Source organism: Zonotrichia albicollis, chromosome 2, assembly GCF_047830755.1.
Source record: "Zonotrichia albicollis isolate bZonAlb1 chromosome 2, bZonAlb1.hap1, whole genome shotgun sequence".
Taxonomy (NCBI): Eukaryota; Metazoa; Chordata; class Aves; order Passeriformes; family Passerellidae; genus Zonotrichia; species Zonotrichia albicollis.
Genome location: NC_133820.1, coordinates 13,822,962 through 13,839,046, shown reverse-complemented (window position 1 = coordinate 13,839,046; position 16,085 = coordinate 13,822,962). Strand labels below are relative to the sequence as shown.

Here is a 16,085-nt window from a genome sequence, read left to right as displayed (position 1 = left end):
GGTTCAATAAAATGTTTCAGGTTTAGCCTTGAAGCCCTCCCTTGTGGTGAGGGTTTTTTCTCTCCTCTTTGCTCTGCACATTTCTTGCTGGCAATAATCATCTTTGCTCTTCTCTTCTCACTTGTATTTGCTCTGAATTATCTTCACATTTCTGTCATTTTCAGGGGGAAAGGGGAATTTTTAACGGTTCTTATTTTCCTGGTTTCCCTTGGATTCTCAGCTCCCGGATCTTGCTGTGCTGGATCTCTCTGCCTTTCTGCAGACTGAAATCTGTTCAAATCTCTTTTTACTCCCTTTTCTTGTGCCAAAACTTTATCTGCAGCCTCCGGCAGTGCAAGGGCCGTGGTTCAATATCTGTCTTACCCAACACCATCACTTTATTAGCTTATTTCAAAACAGTTTATTTCAAAACAGAAGCAGCTTTAAACCCTGCCCTCCTTAGAAGAGCTGTATTTTTCCAGAGGTGTTTCCTTTCCTTTCCTTTCCTTTCCTTTTCCTTTCCTTTCCTTTTCCTTTCCTTTCCTTTCCTTTCCTTTCCTTTCCTTTCCTTTCCTTTCCTTTCCTTTCCTTTCCTTTCCTTTCCTTTCCTTTCCTTTCCTTTCCTTTCCTTTCCTTTCCTTTCCTTTCCTTTCCTTTCCTTCCCTTCCCTTCCCTTCCCTTCCCTTCCCTTCCCTTCCCTTCCCTTCCCTTCCCTTCCCTTCCCTTCCCTTCCCTTCCCTTCCCTTCCCTTCCCTTCCCTTCCCTTCCCTTCCCTTCCCTTCCCTTCCCTTCCCTTCCCTTCCCTTCCCTTCCCTTCCCTTCCCTTCCCTTCCCTTCCCTTCCCTTCCCTTCCCTTCCCTTCCCTTTCCCCCTTTTCCCTTTCCCCCTTTTCCCTTTCCCCCTTTTCCCTTTCCTTCCCCCTTTTTTTTCCTTTCCCCCTTTTCCTTTCTCTTTAGATTTATTATATGAGTGCAAATCTCTGTTGTCCTGAGGGGAAATGGGATTTGTTGCATCAAATAAGTGAAATTCTTGCTGTTACAGGGAATTTGTACTGAAATTGAATTCTGCTGTTAATGACATTTATCCTAACCCTTTTAATCTCATTATTTTAACCCTTTTTTTTTTTTGTATTTTTACCTTTTGCAGCTGTCCATTTGGAGGAATCAGCTCTGAAGGAGTTGGCGAAGCAGAGAAAAGAGGAAGAGGAAGGCACAGACATGGACGCAGTAACTCCTGCTGGGAAACCAGGGGTAGGAAAAGCTGAGGAGGACAAATCCAGGCTGGAAGAAGAAAGGGAAAAGGAGGGAACAGGAGGTGGGGAGCAGCACCACCTGCACCTTTCCAGCTGCCACGAGTGCCTGCAGCTGGAGAACAGCACCATCGAGTCGGTGAGATTCGCCTCCGAGGAAAACACCCCCGAGCTGCCCCAGGACTGCAGCGGCACAGGGCAGGACAGGGAGCACCAAACTCTGCAAAAAGGAGTCAAAAGGATGAACCTGGCTGGGAAACCCCCGAATATCCTGATTTACGTGGGCTCTGAGGCTGCCAAGGGAAGGCTGGAGCAGGTGCAGGCGGTGCTGAGGGAGTGCATTGGTGCTGACAGCTATGCCCTGTACCAGCTGCGCCACGAGCGGGTGCTCAGGGACCCCTGGCTGGAAAACTGCCTGCTGCTGCTCATTGCCACCGAGGAGCCCCTCCCCGAGGCCATCCACAGGCACTTCATGGCATTCCTGGCCAAAGGGGGCAAAATCCTTGGCCTTTCTTCCTCCTTCACCTTCGGGGGAGTGCAGATAAAGCACAAGAGCAAGCTGAGGAGGGCGGTGCACGAGCTGGTGGTGTCCAGGCAGGAGAGCAGCGAGGTGAGGCTGAGCCTGCTGCTCAGCGGCTCCGTGTTTGAGCAGGGCCTGAAGGGAGATGGCAGCAGGGTGAAGGTGTTGGGTCGGCTGAGCAGCGCTGCTGAGGACATGGTGATGGTGCACCTGAGCCACGGCGGCTGTGGAGGAGAAGCCATCCTTTGCCAGGTACTGTGAGCAGGGGGAATTCATTTCCTCCTAAAAAATTGTTCCCATTGTGTCTTCTTGGCGGTTCCTGTCCAGGGGAGGGGTGGAATCATGGAGTGGTTTGGGTTGGGAGGGAGCTGAAAGATCATTTTGTGCCAGCCCTGCCATGGCAGGGACACCTCCCACTGTGCCAGTGTCCAACCTGGCCTTGGGCACTGCCAGGGATGCAGGGATGGAATTCCATCCCAGCCCTGCCCACCCTCACAGGGAAGGATATTTCTCCCAAAATCCCACCCAAACCTGTAATTTCTCAGTGTGCAGCCATTCCCTGTGTGCTGTCCTGCATCCCCTGGCAATTGTCTCTCTCCAGCTTTCCTGGGGCTCCTCCAGGCCCTGCAAGGCCGCCCTGAGCTCAGCCCAAAGCTTCTCCTGTGCAGGTGAGCAATGCCAGCTGTGCCAGCCTTTCCTGCCAGCACAGGAATGTCCTGAAACTCCCCCAGTGCCAGCCCTGCCATGGCAGGGACACCTCCCACTGTGCCAGTGCCCACCCTGGCCTTGGGCACTGCCAGGGATCAGGGGCAGCCCCAGCTGCTCTGGGCATCCCCACCCTCCCAGGGAAGGATTTTTCCCCAATTCCCACCCATCTCCGCCCTCTGGCACCGGCAGCCATTCCCTGTGTGCTGGCACTGCCAGAGGGACAGGGACTGAGGCAGAATCCAGCTCTCCAAGGGATTTTCCCAAGTTCACCAGGCCAGGAATGGGATGGGCCAAACCCACACCAGCCACGGCACGAGGTTTGCCCGGTGTGGGGATTGGGCACAGGGTGAGCAAAGTGCTCAGAGGGGAGAAGGAATCGCAGGCTCAGACAGAAAAGCAGCCAGAGAATCCCAGAATGCCAGAGTGGTTTGGGCTGGGAGGGGTTTTAGGGATCACCCAGTGCCAGCCCTGCCATGGCAGGGACCCCTCCCACTGTGCCAGTGTCCAACCGGGCCTTGGGCACTGCCAGGGATGCAGGGATGGAATTCCATCCCAGCCCCTGCCAGGGAACAATTCCTGCCCCAAAATCCCACCCAGCCCTGCCCTTTGTCAGTTTAATTCACTCTCCATCACACTCCTCACACCAGGAACAATTTTCTGAGGAACTGCTCCAGAGAAAACCCCCTGAAGCTGGGCCCAGTAAGAGCCCTCAGGCCCTGCCAATCTCCTGCTGCAGACTTTAATCAGCTCCCAAAAACCAGGAATGCCAACCTGAGCTGGAGTTTTCAGCTCTGCTTCACTGGAAGGGATGCAGTGAGGTTTCTCTCTTGAGTTACAGCTTGGATAAACCAGGGTGGATTCTCCAACTCTGGAAGTGCCCAAGGCCAGGCCTGGAGCACCCTGGGACAGTGGGAGGAGTTGGGCCTGGAATGGGATGATCTTGAAATTCCTTCCAGCCCAAACCACTCTGGGATTTATTTAAACAGAAAATGCCCAACCTTGCTGTTGGCTCTGGCAGACCTGAAAAGCAGAAAATAAAGTTTGTAAACACAAATTTCATCAACTCCCCCAGAGTAAATTCATGAAGAAGGGAAATTTTAGGTAGATTTCAGAGGAAATTGTGCAGTGTTGATGTTCCTGAATTAGAAACTGATTTTTCTCTTTTTATTGATCCTGCCAGGCCCACTTGGAGCTGGACAGCAATTCCATGGACGTGCAGACGGAGGAGGATTTTAATTTGCTCAAAATGAGCAATTCCAAGAGATTTGAAATTCTCAGGGAGATCCTGACCTGCCTGGGGCTGAGCTGTGAAAAAAGAGAAATTCCTGAATTAACTCCCATTTTCCTGCTCTCTGCTGATGAGGTAAGCTGGGATTTACCCTGCCAGGGAAATTCAGATTTTTCTTCATCCTGCTGCTTTTGTTTGCTTTTGGTTTTTTATTTCTACAGATTATTCAGGTAAGGAAAAAATTTCATTTTTATATCCATCAGTTTTGGTTCCTGCTAGAAGGAATTCTGAATTTCACCACAGGGGAATTGTGCAGGGTTAATTTATTTATATTTCTGTATTCTGTTAATGCTGTTCCATTTGAAGGCTGCAGAAAGAAATGTTTTAAAAACCAGGATTTATTTTGAAAAATATAAAATCAAGATAAAAAAATCTCTTGGTATGAAATGAAGATTGAATTTCCAGAAGAGGAGATGGTGAAGAATTCTGAATTTCACCACAGGGGAATTGTGCAGGGTTAATTTATTTATATTTCTGTATTTCTGTTAATGCTGTTCCATTTGAAGGCTGCAGAAGGAAATGCTTTAAAAACCAGGATTTATTTTTTTTGAAAAATATAAAATCAAGATAAAAAAAATTAATCTCTTGGTATTAAATCAAGATGAAATTTCCAGAAGAGGAGATGGTGAAGAATTCTGAGTTTCACCAGGGGAATTGTGCTTGGTATTAAAAAAATATAAAATCAAGATAAAAAAAATTAATCTCTTGGTATGATAGTAGTTTTGCTTAAACTACCATTTAATTAAAATTCAACAAACATAAATTAAAATTCAACAAACACATAAATTAAAATTCAGCTAATTTCTATCCAAACTTGCCATCTAGTGGCATATTGCAGACGATCAAATAAAGGTATTTTAACTGTATATTCTTCAGTTAAAGTTTATACCACAATTAGTTTTAAAAATTTAAATAATTAATTATTTTATTCCTAAACTTTATTAATTTTCATGTGATTTTAATGGTTTTATTCACATATTTAATGGTAGTTTTGCTGTGTGTAATCATTGTTTTAATGTTTTAGCTTTGATATAATTCCAGAATCTTGTGTAAAAGGAAATTGCAACTTGTAGCAACAACAGTTCCTAATGAAGAGAGAGCACATTAAAATAAATAATAAATGTGTTAGAATTTAGCTTTTCACACATTATTTATTTTTCCACATCCATCCTGTTCTCCCTGCTTTCCCAGAGAGCCAGGAGTTACCAAAAATCTGAATTATTTGAGGAAATCTTTAATTTTATTACCACCAAGTGATTTTGGGATGATTTCTTAGACTTTAATAAAAATACCACAATGAGTCAATTAATGATCAAGCAAATTATCAAGTCTTGTTAGCAGATCCACAAATAATGAGAAATAATTTTATTTTGCTCAGGAATGATTCCTCATCCCCAAACTGGAATTTCTGTCGTCTGTAAAATCTCCTGGTTCAGATTTTCTAATTAATTTTAGGAACCCCAAGCTCCTTTTGCTTATGAGGAAAAAAATAATAATTTTTTTGCAGTTTTTTACTCCATTAAGAAAAAATGAAGCTGAGGGTTTTTTTGGGGGTTTTTTTGGGTAATTTAAAAATTATTTCAGTTTTAAGTGCTGGTCCCCCTCAGAATTCACATTTTGAAATTTTAATTTCCAATACGCAGAGCTTAAAAGCACACTCTTGCTGCATGGGTTAAAAAAAGCCAAGAAAACATGAGCGGAACTGGAATGATGATATTTTAAATCCAGATTTTAAATCCAAATTATTATATTTTAAATCCAAATTTAAAATCCAAATTATATTCTATTATATTATTATATAGTATATATTATTTCAATCCAAATTATATATTATATTATATTATATTATATTATATTATATTATATTATATTATATTATATTATATTATATTATATTATATTATATTATATTATATTATATTATATTATATTATATTATATTATATTATATTATATTATATTATATTATATTATATTACATCACATTACATTACATTACATTACATCATATCATATCATATCATATCATATCATATCATATCATATCATATTACATAATATCATATTAGATCATATTGTATTATATCATATTATATTTTAAATCAAATAAATTGTATTTTCAATCCAAATTATTATATTTTAAATCCAAATTTTAAATCTAAATTAGATTAGATTATTAAATAATATATATTATTTTAATCCAAATTATATTATATTACATTACATTACATTACATTACATTACATTACATTACATTATATTATATCATATCATATCATATCATATTTTAAATCCAATAAATTGTATTTTAAATCCAAACTCTTATATTTTAAATCCAAGCTGAATAATGGCTGCTCATATCCATCTTTACGGATTTTCGATCTCAGCAGGGAGAATTTTGCTACAACAACAATTGAAGAACAATTAAATGATTAACAATTAAAATGCTGGTTAAGAGCTTAATTAAATCTACACATCTTGATGCTGAGTGTAATTTTAAAGAATTTAAAGAATGAGGATTTTAAAGAATTTAAAGAATGAGGTTTGTCCCAGTGGTGATTATTCCCATTAGGAATTGTTACACCCACACATTTGCTCATCTGAAAATTTGAATAAAAACTCCTCAGGCTCAGATTTTTTTTTTTGGGTATTTATTATATATATATATATATATATATATATATATATATATATAAAATTTTAAATTTATTTAATATAAATAAAAATATATATTTTATTGTGTAGCTGGGGCAGAAATCAGCTCAGAGCAGATTTCCATATCTTGGTTCTGCTTTTCAATTCCAGCTCCATTCTGTCAGCCAGGAAAATGTGGAGCTGCTTTAAATCCTGAAGAAATCCTCCTTTGAGGATGGGGAATCTGAACCCTGATTTCAGGGTACATTTGGAGACAATTGTGTCTGAAATATTTCCATGCATATTCATGGCTGTTGTAGGACTTCAGATTTAACTTCAGTTTTGGTTTTTTTTTAATTTTCCAATGCTAAAATTAGGGTTAGTTACATTGAAACTCCAGAGTTTTTATTACTATCCAGATTTTTGGTTTATAAGTGAAGCAAAATTTTGTATAAATCTACACAAAATGGGAGATTTGTTGTTTTCTTTTACCCTCAAAGCATCATCCTTGACTTACAGACAGTAGAACAAAAACCAACAGCTCTTTGGAGTTATTTATTCCAGAAAGGAAATTTGCATTTTTCTCTGGCTGAAAAATAAAATAAGAGCTGAGAAAAATATTAAATGACCAACAGACAGTGAGAGAATTGAATAAATCACTGATAAATCTATTAAATGACCAACAGACAGTGAGAGAATTGAATAAATCACTGATAAAATCTATTAAATGACCAACAGACAGAGAATTGATTAAATCACTGATAAATCTATTAAATGACCAACAGACAGTGAGAGAATTGAATAAATCACTGATAAATCCATTAAATGACCAACAGACAGAGAATTGAATAAATCACTGATAAATCCATTAAATGACCAACAGACCATAAGGAACTTAAATAAATCACTGATAAATCATTTGTGTCCAACATTTTTAACTTTTTTTAATGTATTACTTTTATTATTTGAAATGAGCAATAACCCTTGTACTTGAAGGCTTTTCCCAGTTTGTTTCTTGGCTAGAAATGAAAATATCTTTCAGGGCAAAGTAGCAAAAATAATTAGATAAAGCAATGTAAATGCATCTGTACCAATAAAAATGGGTATTTGCTGAAGCACCTGACTGGTTTTGGGGAATGGATTTAATATATCTTATTTAAAACTAATATATCTATTTAAAAATTCACCTAAGGCCTGATAGCGGCGCTATCAATTAAGAATATTTGGAATTTAACCCCATCATTTTTTTCATTATTTTTTCCAATAAATGCAAAGGATTTTGTTGGGGTGCAGGGCTCTGAGTTGCCTGTGTGTGCAGGGAGGGTGGGTTTGCATTTCTGGTTTTGTGTCTTTTCCTCTCCCCTCCTCAAATTCTCTCTTTTTTTCTTTGCAACAAAAACTTGCAAACCCAGAAGGGCCACAAAAATCATAAAATAGACTTTTTTTAGTGTTGGCATTCGAGGGAAGTGTCAGTGTCTGGATTCTAATCCTAATTCCTGCGGTTTGCTGGGGTTGGAGTGTGGTTCTGAAGGGAATTGTTCTCCAGGAATTTGGGTTTTGACAGTCTGTGCCTCGTTGTTTTCCTCTTTTTGCTTCATTAGCACTCAGAATAATGAAATTATGCAGGGATTGTGTCCAAATCCAGCGGTTCAGAGCTGCTCTGGTCTGGTTTTTGTGTCAGTGATATCTCTTCTTGTACCCAAGGGAATTTGTACACTTGTCACACAGTCCCATGGTGGAATAAATTCTGTGTATTTTAGCATCTTTTAATTCTTTCTCCACAGTCTTCTATTACTGTGCACACTTTCATTAATGTAGTTTCCTCATAGAATTGTTGGGTCTTGGGTGAAATTTGTAAACTTTTGGTCTCCAGGTATTGGCTAGAGGTAAAAGCTTAAATTAAGCTGACTTTGTGGAGGAGATTTTGCAGAAGTTCTGATGCCTCAGGTTTGAGCTTTTCTATTTTTCCCATTCTGTGCTGCTTCAGTGTGTGGCTCTGGGTTCACATTCAGGGATGGTGAGCTCTGTGCACAGAGCAGGGACACAAAACAATTCCTGCTCCAGCTGGGCACCAAGGACAAATGAGCCAAATCTCAGCCCAGGAGCACAAACCCCGTGGGCTGGAGAGAGAAAAACAAGCAGGGTGGGACTGCCTGGGCTGAAGCTGGAATGGGACAATGAACTGCAAGGTGCAAATGGGGAAAATTAATTTGTAGAGAATTTTTCAAGTTTGACAGGAGGCTCACACCGTTTGTGCATCGGTGTGCAAACCTTGAGACAAGAAATGCTGACTGAGAAATGCCCTGGGACGGGACAGACATTGCTGAGGGAGAAATGGAGCTGGGAACAAGTTTCAAAGGATGGTTTTGTAAATTAGACTGGACAGTTTGGAGAAATAGAACTGTGAAAGGTGAATTGTGGGACCCATGAGGGGAAATTTTAGATAATTGGTTTTAAAGCATTTACAGCGAGGTGTGGCAAAGCTGATAGGCCAAGAAACACTTATAGTGCATTGTAATTAGGAAATAATTAGCTTCTGATTGTGAATTATAACATCTGTATTGTCTCGTCCTTCACATGAGACTGGAAATAGAATAAAAGTTTTTAAAACCCTCTCAGCTGCCCCATCTGTGGGTCAGGAAAGGGCCAAATCCAACAAACCAGAACTGATCCCAGGGACAGAGCCCGTGCCCGGCCGTGCATTTTGGGGCCATTTTGGTTCATCTTGGGTGCAGCCCTGGCTGGGCTCTGGTGCTGCCCAAGGTGCATCCATGGAGGAGATGCTGGGAATAAATCCCTGCTTTGTTCTTTAGCTCTGCCCAGCTCTGCTCTAGCTCAGCCTGCACAAGGCATCAGGCCAGGGCAGGATGATTTTCACAGGTACTTCTGTGAGTAAGGCTGCTAAGGCAGCCCTGGCAGTGAAGAATGAGAGTGACAGAATTCCAAAATTATCAAGGCTGGAGGAGCCCTTCAGGACCATCCAGTGCCACCCCAGCCCCACCAGCACCACCCCAATCCCTGTCCCCAAGGCCACATCCAGACTGCTCTGGGACAATTCCAGGGACTCCAAACCTCCCTGGGCAGCTCAGCCCAAGGCCTGACCACTCTGCCAGGGAAATTTTCTGTGCCAATCTCCAACCTGAGCCTGCCCTGGTGCCATCTGAGGCCATTTCCTCTCCTCCTTTCCCTGCCCCTCCTGGCAGGGCCTTGTGCAGAGCCACGAGGGCCCCTGAGCCTCCTTTGCTCCAGCCTCAGCCCCTTCCAGCTCCTCAGGGATTCTGCAGCCCCTTCCCAGCTCCTCAGGGATTCTCCAGCCCCTTCCCAGCTCCTCAGGGATTCTCCAGCCCCTGCCCAGCTCCTCAGGGATTCTCCAGCCCCTTCCAGCTCCCTCAGGGATTCTGCAGCCCCTTCCAGCTCCCTCAGGGATTCTCCAGCCCCGTCCCAGCTCTGTTCCCTGCCCTGGACACGCTCCAGCCCCTCCAGGCCCTGTTTGAGGTTTTCCTTTTCATGGCTCTCTTCAGATGCCAAGAACTTGCTTGGATCACTGAGGGACATTAAATGAACACCTTGCCTTGAAAAATTGTTTTGTTCTCAAACAAAAAAAACCCCTTTTGCCTTTGTCGAGGGGAGGAGAATGGAGCTGGGAAGGAGCTGGAAAACACAAACTGGGAGGAGCAGCTGAGGGGGCTGAGCCTGGAGCAAAGGGGGATCGGGGGGGACCTCATTGCTCTGCACAGCTCCTGACAGGAGGGGCAGGGAAAGGAGGAGAGGAAATGGCCTCAGATGGCACCAGGGCAGGCTCAGGTTGGAGATTGGCAAAGAAAATTTCCCTGGCAGAGTGGTCAGGCCTTGGGCTGAGCTGCCCAGGGAGGTTTGGAGTCCCTGAATTGTCCCAGAGCAGTCTGGATGTGGCCTTGGGGACAGGGTTTGGGGTGGTGGCACTGGGTGATCCTGAATTTCTCTTCCCACCTTGATGATTCCATGATATCAGGAATAGTGACAGTGACTGCAGGTGGAAGGCATGGAGAAGGAGATGATGAGGACTAATGATACAGGCACAGGAAAATTTTTCAAGAAAATTTTTTTGTCTCTGTTCAGAGGCAACTTTTTGAACCAACTCAATAGTGCAACATGGCTGTGAAACTATAAAAGGCTTTTTACTGATTTGTGAGACAAAAATTCAAGTGGTCAATTGAGAGATTGTTTAGCCTGGTGGGAAACAGAATTTGAGTGACAAATGAGCTTTTTTTCTTGGTGCCTCCTGTAAATCTGGCTTTGAGGTGAAGGAGGGCAGGGCTGGGGGGGATCTTGGCAATGAGGAATTGTTCCCTGGCAGGGTGGGCAGGGCTGGGATGGAATTCCATCCCTGCATCCCTGGCAGTGCCCAAGGCCAGGCTGGACACTGGCACAGTGGGAGGTGTCCCTGCCATGGCAGGGCTGGCACTGGGTGATCTTTAAGATCCCTTTGAACCCAATCCATTCTGGAATTCTCTAATTATTAAAAGGCTGGATTATCTTCTCATTTGTTCACCCTCTAAACTTTCTCCAGCCTTTTCCTGGAGTTGTTTTTAGGGAGCCCTGGGGTGCTGCTGGTGCTCCCAATGCCCTCCCCAGTCCTGCCCAGTGTCCCTGCCCAGCTGAGCCACCCTGGGGCTGTCATTCTGTTCAAATCCCGGGAATTTCTGCCTCTCCCAACGCTGGGAAGGTGTTTGCCAGCAGGGGACACTTCTGAGCTGCATTTCAAGAGCAGGAAAGGGATGGAAAGCATTTTATGCTCAGTGTGTCGTAGATAGATTTGCATGAAAATATCTTTGCATGTTTGCAGCAATGCCCCTGTGTAATATTTCCTCAGTTTGAAGGCAGCCTTTGAAATCGCGCAGGAATCGATGGCTTGTAGTGTCAGGATACAGTAAAACATTTCCAATTAGGAAATCTTGGTGGGAGGTGAAGGGAATTCCAACTGTGGAGCCAAGTAATTCCAGGTGGTGCTTGAAGATACCTTTTCCTTTTCTGCTGTTTATCTTCATATAAATATTCATAATATTTGCCATGTATTTAGGGGAGAGAGGAAGGGAAAACTGGCAAACATTGCCTTTATTTTACACTTCTCTACTTTAAATTTTGTTTTGCTTCTTGCAGGATGGCAGCAAACATGCTGTTCCTGTTAAACAAGCACATAATAATGAACAGCGCTCTTCCTTTGCATTATGGTTTGTAAACAACTTTTGGGCCGTGTATTGATCCAATAAATGTTTTTGGGGATCGTTTGGAAAATGCAGGAAGCTTTGAGGAGTGAAAGCAAGTCTGCTGTTTATAGCAATCTCCATAAAAAGGGGCTTTGTGCTAAATGAGCCTTGCTTGGTCGTATCCTATGCAAGCTGTTACAGCTCCAGAGCTCAGTCCCCAAGGGGACTGGATGCCAGAAGCCAGCTCGCTCTCAGACCAAGGCCGCGGGTCAGCCCCTAGCAAGCAGGGAGATATTCAGCTCTTAGTGATCAGGCAGCTCTTGTGATTTCAGCTTTGCTTGCTGGGTAGCTTTCCCTTGGCCTAAGGCTCCAGCAGACGGTAGAGAGAGGAGAAGCAGAAGACGCTGGCTGTTCCACGAGTATGGCTTTATTGTAGGGTCCGGGAAGGGTCTCAGCTCTTCTTCTTCCGAGTTAGCAGGGGTACAGTATGCTACTTTTATACCCTTGGCCTGGATCCAATCCTGACCAATGGCAAAGGTGTTAGAGTGACCATAAGTGACCAATAGTAGGGTTTAACACAATATTGCCTTACATGGCTATAGGGATAAGGTACAAGGCGGATGTCCCTGGAGACAGGAAACTTCTTTGCTGCTGTGTCAGCATTCTATTCTCCTAGGGGCCCTGGCTAAACCTGAGGGGTTTACTACATTGTGCTGCTGTGAGAACTCCAAGTTAATGCCTTTTGTGGCGAGCAGCGTTTAATCTTTGTGCGCCGCCAGCTCTGATGTGAAATTGTGACCAAAGCGCCACTGATGGAATTGGGCTCTCTCACGTTTCAGTCAGTGTGCTGATATCCACAACCACTCTCGTCAGCAGGCATGTTCCTTCTGCACTGGGCAGAATGGAAAATGTCATTATCCCCCCAGAACGCCTTGTGTAATAAATATTTGAAACATTTGTGATCCCTGCCTGCTGCTGGTTCTCGCTCTGGAGATGACAGAGGGCGTTTGTTGAGTGCAGGTTACTCAGCACAGTGCTGGGGGCTGACTTTTCTTAATTTCAGTTTTATCTCACAGTTTGGGATGGGGATGTAAATTTAGAAACTCAAACGTGGTGGCAGATTGACCCAAATTGAGGTGTCTGTTCTGCCCTGCTGGCAGGGCTGGGCTCCAGTGCCTGCGTTGGGTTTTGTTTCTGCACTCCTGGCAAAGCCTTGGGAGCAGAGCAGGAATCCCTGCCCGTGACAAAAGCTTTTCAAAGGAGTAACATACAAATTCAGAAAACCTGAATATTGCAGCTTTTTATTCAAAGGAATCAAATACAAATTCAGAAAACCTGAATATTTCAGGTTTTTTATTCAAAGGAATCAAATACAAATTCAGATGACATGAATATTGCAAGTGCAGTGTTTCAAAGGAATCAAATACAAATTCAGAAAACCTGAATATTGCAGGTTTTTATTCAAAGGAATAAAATACAAATTCAGAAGACCTGAATGTTGCCAATGCAATGTTTTAAATGAATAAAATACAAATTCAGAAGATGTGAGTGTAGCAAGTGCAGTGTTTCAGAAGAATCAAATAAAATACAGAAAACCTGAATATTGCAGTTTTTTATTCAAAGGAATAAAATACAAATTCGGAAGGCCTCAATGCTGCCAATGCAGTTTTTCAAAGGAGTAAAATACAAATTCAGAAAACCTGAATATTTCAGGTTTTTATTCAAAGGAATCAAATAGAAATTCGGATAACATGAATACTGCAAGTGCTGTGTTTCAAAGTAATAAAATACAAATTCGAAAGACCTGAACGTTGCCAATGCAGCATTTCAAAGGAGTAAAATACAAATTCAGAAACCTGAATATTGCAGCTTTTTATTCAAAGGAATAAAATACAAATTCAGAAGACCTCAATGCTGCCAATGCAATATTTCAAAGGAATAAAATACAAATTCAGAAAACCTGAATATTGAAGGTTTTTATTCCTTTGAATAAAATACAGAAGACCTGAATGTTGCCAATGCAGCGTTTTAAATGAATAAAATACAAATTCAGAAGATGTGAGTGTAGCAAGTGCAGTGTTTCAAGGAATCACATAAAATACAGAAAACCTGAATATTGCAGTTTTTTATTCAAAGGAATAAAATACAAATTGAGAAGTCCTCAATGCTGCCAATGCAATATTTCAAAGGAATCAAATACAAATTCAGAAAACCTGAATATTGCAGGTTTTTATTCAAAGGAATCAAATACAAATTCAGATGACATGAATATTGCAAGTGCTGTGTTTCAAAGGAATAAAATACAAATTCAGAAGACCTGAATATTGAAGGTTTTTATTCCTTTGAATAAAATACAAATTCAGAAGACCTGAAGGCACCCAATACAGTGTTTGAAAGGAACAAAATTCAAATGCAGAAAACCTGAATGTTGCAGGTTTTTATTCACAGGAATCAAATACAAATTCAGAAAACGTGAATTCTGCAAGTGCAGCATTTCAAAGGAATAAAATTCAGAAGATCTGAATGTTGCAAGTGCAGCATTTCAAAGGAGTAAAATACGAATTCAGAAAACCTGAATATTGCAGGTTTTTTTTCAAAGGAGTAAAATACGAATTCAGAAAACCTGAATATTGCAGGTTTTTATTCAAAGGAATAAAATACAAATTCAGAAAACCTGAATATTGCAGGTTTTTATTCAAACATTCCTTCCCACAGTGGGAAATTGTCTGACACTTCCACTGGGGCTCCTTTTGTAGCTTCACTTCTAAGCACATTATGGCCAGAATTTATATTTAATTAACATATATTTTAATTAAAGTGGCGAGTTGTATGAATACAGACATAAATAAATGTATAGGACCAAGAGGAAAGAAGTGTCCTGTTAAATCACTCTCAAAAATATAAAAACTTCAGCTGCTTTTGGAACACTGCACTTGCAACATTCAGGTCTTCTGGATTTGTATTTTATTAATTTAAAACACTGCATTTGCGCTGTGTATGTCTTCTGAAATTTTGTTTTATTATTTTGAAACACTGCATTGGCAGCATTCAGGTCTTCTGAATTTTTTTATGTTATTCCTTTGAATAAAAACCTTCAATATTCAGGGTTTCTGATTTTGTATTTTATTTCTGTGAAACACTGCATTGGCAACGTTCAGGCTTTCTGAATTTGTAATTTATTCATTTAAAACAGTGCATTGGCAACGTTCAGGTTTTCTGCATTTGCATTTTATTCCTTTGAATAAAAACCTGCAATATTCAGGTTTTCTGGATTTTTATTTTATTTCTTTGAAACGTTGCATTGGCAACATTCAGATCTTCTGAATTTTATTCCTTTGAAACGCTGCACTTCCAGAATTCATGTTTTCTGAATTTGTATTTGATTCCTGTGAATAAAAACCTGCGACATTCAGGTTTTCTGCATTTGAATTTTATTCCTTTCAAATACTGCATTGGGTGCCTTCAGATCTTCTGAATTTGTATTTTATTCAAAGGAATAAAAACCTTCAATATTCAGGTTTTCTGTATTTTATGTGATTCCTTTGAAACACTGCACTTGCTACACTCACATCTTCTGAAATTTGTATTTTATTCATTTAAAACGCTGCATTGGCAACATTCAGGTTTTCTGAATTTGTATTTTATTCCTTTGAATAAAAACTTGCAATATTCAGGTTTTCTGATTTTGTATTTTATTTCTATGAAACGCTGCATTGGCAACCTTCAGGTTTTCTGAATTTGTATTTTATTCCTTTGAATAAAAACCTGCAATATTCATGTTTCTGAATTTGAATTTTACTCCTTTGAATAAAAACCTGCTATATTCAGGTTTTTGAATTTGTATTTTATTCCTTTGAATAAAAACCTGCAATATTCAGGTTTTTGAATTTGTATTTTATTCATTTGAATCTCTGCATTTGCAACATTCAGCTCTTCTGAATTAGCATTTTATTCCTTTGACAATCCAGTTTTCCAGTAATGTGCAGGAAAAAAACCCAACTTGTCTACAACAAGCAGAACATGGTTTATTTCAATAAACCACTGTACTCACTTGGGCTGGTGAGATGGATGAGAAAGGATTTACGGAAAAACCGAGGCAAGGTTTTCTCAGAAGGGATAAGAATAAATCAGAATACATCTTGTGCTGGCTGTTTTTGTGGTGTTTGTGTTTTTCTCCTCCCAGGAAAAGTTTCCTGTGTGAAATATCAGGGCAGCCTGTGTTTTACAGTTAGGTCATGCAGAGCTGTTCTTGACAGGATAAAGGGATTTAATTTCAGGAATTTCAGCTTTATCTGTGCCAGCATTTCCTAGGGCATCCACAGCAGGGATGGAGCTTGGTCCTGCACCTGTATAATTCCATAATTCTATATACAGTTTTGTATATATGTGTGTTAAAATGTTTGAAATTATGTAGTTATTTTAATCTGTGTATAATTTTATTGTAATCACAGTGGCCACCTCAAGCTGCAGAAATTCTCTCTTTTCTTTACCCATTTCTTACTAAACACACAGGATAATGTG

General features: G+C 41.0%; 1 protein-coding gene across 4 annotated transcripts in view; it reads left to right on the top strand.

The window, feature by feature from the left end:
• The window catches only part of HLCS (holocarboxylase synthetase), a 146,770-nt gene that overhangs the window by 15,694 nt on the left and 114,991 nt on the right, over window positions 1–16,085 (top strand). For 3 of the 4 annotated variants that reach the window (XM_074533894.1, XM_074533893.1, XM_074533895.1), the window contains 2 exons: window positions 1,126–2,000; window positions 3,637–3,819. In XM_074533894.1, the coding sequence (XP_074389995.1) occupies window positions 1,126–2,000; window positions 3,637–3,819 (1,058 nt within the window). Of the gene's footprint in view, window positions 1–326; window positions 464–1,125; window positions 2,001–3,636; window positions 3,820–16,085 lie in introns of those variants that run through there. The other variant, XM_074533896.1, reaches the window with a different exon arrangement.